The 7,208-nt window shown below is 43.8% G+C and overlaps 1 protein-coding gene across 1 annotated transcript in view; it reads right to left on the reverse strand.

Moving 5' to 3' along the window:
* The window catches only part of PLXNA2 (plexin A2), a 372,723-nt gene that overhangs the window by 83,959 nt on the left and 281,556 nt on the right, over window positions 1-7,208 (reverse strand). The window contains exons 10-11 of the mRNA XM_044674946.1: window positions 5,830-6,030; window positions 1,991-2,087 (exon numbers count right to left, since the gene is read on the reverse strand). Coding sequence (XP_044530881.1) covers window positions 1,991-2,087; window positions 5,830-6,030 — 298 coding nt within the window. The remainder of the gene's footprint in view (window positions 1-1,990; window positions 2,088-5,829; window positions 6,031-7,208) is intronic.

Raw genomic sequence — 7,208 nt, forward strand, 5'->3', positions numbered from 1 at the left:
AGCTAGGGAGTGTCTGAGGTCAGATTTGAGCCCAGGTCCTCCCATCTCTAGATGTGACTCTGTCCACTAAGCCAGCTAGCTGCCCCCTAATATGGCTCAATGGAGGAAGCAATGGGGCTAAAGAGGCCCAATCTAAATCCCTAGGGGGTTTGGAGTATGTGTGGGTCATATATAACTTTGGGAACACCTCAATTACCATTGTTCCCACCAAACATACAAAGTTTTACCTTGTATTGATCTGAAATGTTTTTTATTTCCTTTGTACATTGTATTTTCTATCTGCTTGGATATAGATACAAAGGATCTGCTTCCTCTGAAAGAATGTGAGCTCCTTGAGGGTGAGAGTTGCTTTGATTTTTACTTAGTATCCTCAATACCCAGTACATTACTTAGTTCATAATAGGAGGTGCTTAATAAATGCTTATTTGATTGATGCCCTGTAACTTGACTCTACTCTTATTATTGGTTCTATTTATAAAGAAAGTCCTCCCTAAGCTGTCTATTTCAGCTGAGAAGAGAGATCAGGGCCTGGGAAGAGAATATAGACAGACATTGGGGAGAAGGCATTTGAATAAGACATATAGAGGTTGATACTAGGTTGATACTAGATCCTGTGAGGTGGCAGCAGCCGAGGGAAGATACTCCTTTGAAAATCAACTTAGTATAGTTAGTAGATAGGGCACTGCACTGGACCAAGAGTCAAGGAGATTTGCGTTCAAATTCAGTCTCAGATATTTGCTAACTGTGTGACCTTGGGCAAGTCATTTAACTCAGAAGCTCTGACTATGTCTGTTTCTTGTAAAATGAAGAAATTGATGGCAGCTAGGTGGCATAGTAGAGAACTAGATCCGGAGTTGGGAGGACCTGGGTTCAAATTTGGCCTCAGATACTTCCTAGCTATGTGACCCTGGGCAACTCACTTGATCCTATTTGCCTAGCCCTTGGCCTTCTGTATTAGAATTATTAAGGATGAAAATAAAAGTATATACATTAAAAAAAAGAATTCAGTGACTTTGGAGGTCCCTTTAGGCTATGATCTTTTTTTTTTTAAATCCTTACCTTCCATCTTGGGGTCAATATTGTGTATTGGCTCCAAGGCAGAAGAGTGGCAAGGGTAGGCAATGGGGGTCAAGTGACTTGCCTAGGGTCACACAGCTGGGAAGTGTCTGAGGCCAGATTTGAACCTAGGACCTCCCATCTCTAGGCCTGGCTCTCAATCCACTGAGCTACCCAGCTGCCCCCTCTATGATCTTTTTTTGGCCCTGTGACCCCAGTGTAGCCATGGATTCATCAGGGTCCTATTGCCAGTCTAGGAACATTTACTTTGCTACAAGAACAGAGATGAGATGTTGTAGTCTTGGAATGGGTCAAGATATTTGCTGCCCTTCTTTGCCCTCATAGATACTCCTGTGATCTTGGTCTTTCCCTCATTCAGAAAAGTTCTTGCTGATGGTTTGGATTGGGGCTCCAGGACAACGTTGATGCTATTTGAGGTGGCAGCTAGACACTAGAAAAGTTGGGATAACCTGGTTCTCAAATTCCCCCAGGGGATTCTCCTCCAAACCCACACCACTCTCTCCTTCTAAACTTCCCTTCCCACATACCTCAGGAGAATAGCTTTGAAAACCTTCTTTGTGCAGTGACCCGGGCCAACTGGACAAGAAAACTAGTCTGATCGAAAACAATGTCTCAATTTCCAGAGAAGTTGGCAGGGCTCTCCTGCCTGCTGTTCTAATAGATCTGATTCCACAGAACATTTCAAAGGATCCATGAGTCACTTAGAGGAGTCTCTGTTTGTAATAAAACATGAGTCTCCAACATATAACGCCTTTGATGGCCCCAAAAGTTGCTTGCAGATCCACTGAAATGTTCCCCAAACAGAGGGAACACATTCTTCATGGCTCAGTGGCTGCCTAGATCTTCTCCCTCCTGCCTTCCCTTCCCCAGGGTTGTTAAGACATCAGAATACAAACAGAAAGTAGCCATTTACCTTTCAGGTCCTCTGGATTGTCAATGACGAAGTTGCCATTCCATACTACAGCAAAATCCACAGCCAGATTGCTGATGTCCATCCCATCATATTGGTACTGAAAAGAAAAAGAAAAAAAGTATGGCTTACCAGGGTATGGTCACCTTGTTCCCCCCGGGCTCACTCTAGAAGTCCCCATCCATCTAAGGAATAATATAAGCCCTATGCCAATAGCACTGGCATCTTGAGGAAATGGGTATTATATCAGGGAAGGGAGGGGGGCTAAGAGGAGAAAAATGCAGCTCTGCCCATCCTTGGATCAGAGTGACAAGAGTGGGCTTCCCTGGGAAGTGGGGCTCAAGCTCCGTCCAATTCACCACTATGTCTCTATTACGTTTCTGTCTCCTATCTTCTTTAATTATACCCCCCCCCTTGATATGATTGGGGATGCTGACTTTAAATAATCTCTCTAGTGCAAATATTAATAATATGGAAATAGGTCTTGATCAATGACACATGAAAAACCCAATGGAATTGTGCATCGGCTATAGGAGAGGTTTGGGAGAGGGGAGGGAAAGAACATGAATCATATAACCATGGAAAAATATTTTAAGTTAATTAAATAAAAAATGAAAAAAATACCCCCCCCAATCCTTCAGTGGCTTTCCAGTACCACATGATAAAATCCAAACTCCTCAGCTCGGCATTCAAGGCTGGTTTCCATATGAACTCACCTAATCTCCCTCATTTTATTTCCTCAGGTGAACTTTCCCATCTAACTTTGAACGACGTACTCACTGTCCCTTGAACCCGTCTTGTAGAAGCCCTGCCTCTTACTTAGCGCAAACTATTCCTCAGTGTTGGAAAGTCTCTGCTCTACTTCTTGGACCACTCAGCAGTCTCCTTATCCCACTTGCATATGGTTAGTCCTGCTCATTCAGATTCCAGCTCAAGTTTCTTTTCCTCGATGAATCTTTCCCAAGCCATCTGTCCTTTGTGATCTCTCTCCTCCTTGAACTCTGGGAGTCATTCATTTTCTGTGGCCCCCATGTTGACACTGACCCAATGAGAGCCTATGCTGCTTGGTATCTTTTCAAGTATATATATTTATCTCCCCAAGTAGCCTGGGAAACAAGCCTTACGTGGAGTAGTTGATCAATACATGATTACTGACTATGGGCTCCTGGGAATCCTTTACATTTTCTCCATTCTCTGTAGGGCAAGATAAAGGCTGTCCTAATCCTGAAATGTGCACTTGTTAACTCGAGTGCTTGTACTAGCTATGGGAACCTCTGTTATCCACAGCCATGAGATCTTTCCAAAAGGAACTCTGGGTAGAGAAAATGAAAACTAAAGAGTTGGGATATTTGGGGGTGGGATAGGTGGTTAGCCTCAACGTTTGGACTTATTCTGTGTGAATCCATATGTTGTTCAGCCATGTCCAGGATTGTCTAACTCTTTGTGATCTCATGTGAGATTTTCTTGGCAAAGATATTGGAGTTGTTAGCCCTTTCCTTTGCCAGCTCATTTTACAGAGGATTAACTGAAGCAAACAGGGTTAAGTGACTTGCCCAGGATCACACAGCCAGTCAGTGTCTGAGAACAGATTTGAACCCAGGAAGATGAGTTTTCTTGAATCCAGACCCAGCATTCTTTCTACTTCACCACCCAGCATGTTCCTAATATAGGGGACTAAGGACATGGTTTACATCAATCAGTTAATCAATAAATAAGTACTCATTAAGCATCTACTATATGCCAAGAACTATTCTAGGCCTTGGGGATACAAATACAAGAAATGAAACAAATCTAATAATAATGAGAATTGTATCCTCTCCATCCTCAAATGATCCTATCTGCAAACATATTTTATCCCCCCCCCCAAATGTAATCCTCCAGAGTAATGATTGGTTTCCCTTTTTGCCTTGTATCCTGAATACGAGTACAAAACCTAGTACAAAACCTTACACATAGTAGGCGCTTAATAAATTAATCAATTGATTGATTACCTCCCATATCTATCTTTTCTTCTTCCTTGTACCCATGGTGCTCTACCCTTTCCTCTCTGACCCTGGCCAACAGTCCATTCAATACACATACCCATCGCTTTTCTAGGCAGAGGATCTGTCCCTATCCAGTCTTCCCTATGGTCAGTGTAATGAAGACCTGATTCGTCACTTAAGAAATATGATTCCCTTCTGCTGCTTAATGGCCTCCTTTCAGACAACCTTGTAATTGGTAGCTTTTTATATATGTATATTTATTCACTTTGTGCTAATGTAGTATATGTTTATAAATGTCCTTGTTGTCTCCTCCAGTAGAATATAGGCTCTCCCTGCATGTAGGGAGGTAGCTGGTTTGCCCCAATGGGTAAAGCAGAGTCTGGAAATCAAGAAGTCCTGAATTTAAATCCTGCTTCAAACAAGCTGTGTGGCCCTAGGCAAAAATATCAAAATTTAAATCCATATCTGCTTGGGATACCAGAGTGGTACAGTGGAGAGGGAGCTGGCTTTGAAGTCAGAGGAGCTGGGTTTGAATCCTGCCTTTGCACTTACTATCCCTGTGACCATTGGCAAGCCACTTCAAGATCTTTCGGTCTCAGTTTCCTATCTGTAAAATGAGGGGTTTGAAATAGGCAGCCTTTAAAGATCCTTCTGACTTTTTTAAACCTTCAACTTCTGTGTATTGGCTCATAGGTGGAAGAGTGGTAAGGGTGGGCAATGGGGGTCAAGTGACTTGCCCAGGGTCACACAGCTGGGAAGTGTCTGAGGCCGGGTTTGAACCTCGGACCTCCCGTCTCTAGGCCTGACTCTCAATCCACTGAGCTACCCAGCTGCCCCTTCTTCTGACTCTTGAATCGAAGACTCCAGGGTCCCTCTTCTGGGTTTGGGAGGAAGGGTTCTATAATGACACACTCCAGGAATTCCCAATCCTGGAGGTGGCCCTGGGCTCCAGGCACCTATCTACTGAGAGCACGTCACTGCTTGGGATCCTGCCCAAGGCACCCTGCACCCCTCTTCTCCGTTTGTTGTGCGGCCTCCTTCTCATCCCTTCTTTCCCTTGTGCCTGGAGGCTTTCCACCGATTACAAATTCTATCAAGCGCCAGTGACCTGGGAATCTGACAGCTCCCAGATAAGAGGCCTGAGATTCTCTTTATCTCTCCCAGGCGAATTAGCTTCCCTCAACACCTCTGTCACTTCACCCCCACAACACACACATCTCCGAGCTGACCCCCCACTGTCAGAGACAGGGAGTTGGCAGATAAAAAGATCTTCTCTGGGCAAGTATTATAATTAAACACCTCCCAGCTCTGTCTGGCATTCTGGATTAGTTTAACCCTTGCTGCTCGGGAAATGCATTACTTCCTCTTTCCACCTTCCCCATTTCCTCTGGCTTTTCCCTTCCCCTACTTTCCTCTTTCCCGTCCCAAGGTTTGATGGAATTTGAGATCTGTGTTGACTTTGGTTTCTTTGGTCTTGGGGAAGATGGTAGTAAATGTCAAGGTTATACGGGAGAGAATGAATGATGCTTCAGGAAAGCCAACCCAACTCGTCCCCTCGATCCTCATCTGACCTCATCTGAACACTGAAACTATATTTGTCCATATAAATAAAACCATACAAATAAAAAAATAAATCTGAACGGACATAGTTTAAACAATGCTCCCTATACAGGTCCAAGAGTACTTGGTGTAGCTTCTCCTCTGATCCCTGGGCGAGCAGATGGAGAAGACTTAAGATGACTCAAACTTGGGAGACAAGTGACCCTCTGGGTTATGGATGCAGGCTCTGCCTCCTAGGTTGCTGGGTGATGGAAGCCCTAGATCTGGGGATGGTCCACTCTCAGGGGCCCTTCTTACTGAGCTGTTCTGGCACTGGACACTGGAGCTGTTGAAGCGAAGGGCGGGCACACGATAGATGACTCCCTGGATGTTGAGGACACACTCATAGCCCCGTTGGCCAGACTGTGGTTGGGGTAGATTTCGAGCCTTAAGGGTGATTGGCTTCACCTCCCCAACTGGGATCAGGATCTCCTCTGTGGGGACCAGCTGGGGACAGTCCTAGAGGAAGAAAACACAAAAAGTTAGTCTATTCCACATCCATGATTCTACATAGCTGGGGACTCCAAGCCTCAACTCAGTTCTCAAAAGAGCATAAGAGGGACAGGGTCCAGGGAACCTGGCCCTGACCATTTATGCAGAGATGGTTCATGTTACTATAATTGTATTATAGATTACTATAATTATTACTATAATTGAGTAGATGACTCAAAACAGATTGGCACATGGAAAGAACAGTGGAATCGAATTCTAATCCCAATCACTACATGTGAAATCTTGGGCAAGTCATTTAGTAAGATAATTTTGACCATAGGGACTCAGTGGAAGGTTCTCTGATCCATGGACCACATTTTGAGAACCGGTCTTATAGGGAACTCTTGGACGAGGAACCTCCCTGTTCCAATGTGGGTCAGTACCTCTGCAACTTAAAAATCTTTGGAAGTCACATGGAAGGAGTATCAAAGTCAAATAGAAATGGGAGCCATACATAACGATCCCTGTGGACTATCATGCTGACTTAGAAAGCCACATATTAATATTAACTATATTTTGTTATATTTTTATTTTTTTGTTAAATGTTTTCCAATCATATTTTAATCTAAGTCAGGTCATTTGGGAGGGAATAAGTGATGCTTCAGGAAAACCAACCCAAGTCATCTCCTCGATTCTCTAATCTGAACAATGAAACTATATTGGACTTACTGACCTAGTTTAAACAATGCCATGTCTTAAGTCCAGGAGTACTCAATGCAGGGATTGTTATGGATCTCAACAGACCATGAGCCATATAATTGATATTTCTGGTCTAGTACACCAAGAAGTAAGTGACTTGGACAGAGTCACATCACTAGGGTGTGCCAAAGGCATCATCCAATGTCACATATTTCTTCTGGGCATCAAGGCTGGTTCACTAGTATGGCCTATCTTTACTGACAAAACTATATTAAAGTCACCATCTGTGACTGGAAATCATAGATTTAGAGATGGAAATGATTTTGAATGTCATCTAGATTATACCTGAAGACTCTCAAGTTGGCATGACTTGCCCAAAGTCATAGAGGTAATAAGTGCCCAGGCCAGAACTCAGGGCTTTCTATTCCAGATCTTCTCTCTCTCTCTCTCTCTCTCTCTCTCTCTCTCTCTCTCTCTCTCTCTCTCTCTCTCTCTCTCTCTCTCTC

This window comes from Gracilinanus agilis, chromosome 4, assembly GCF_016433145.1.
Source record: "Gracilinanus agilis isolate LMUSP501 chromosome 4, AgileGrace, whole genome shotgun sequence".
Taxonomy (NCBI): Eukaryota; Metazoa; Chordata; class Mammalia; order Didelphimorphia; family Didelphidae; genus Gracilinanus; species Gracilinanus agilis.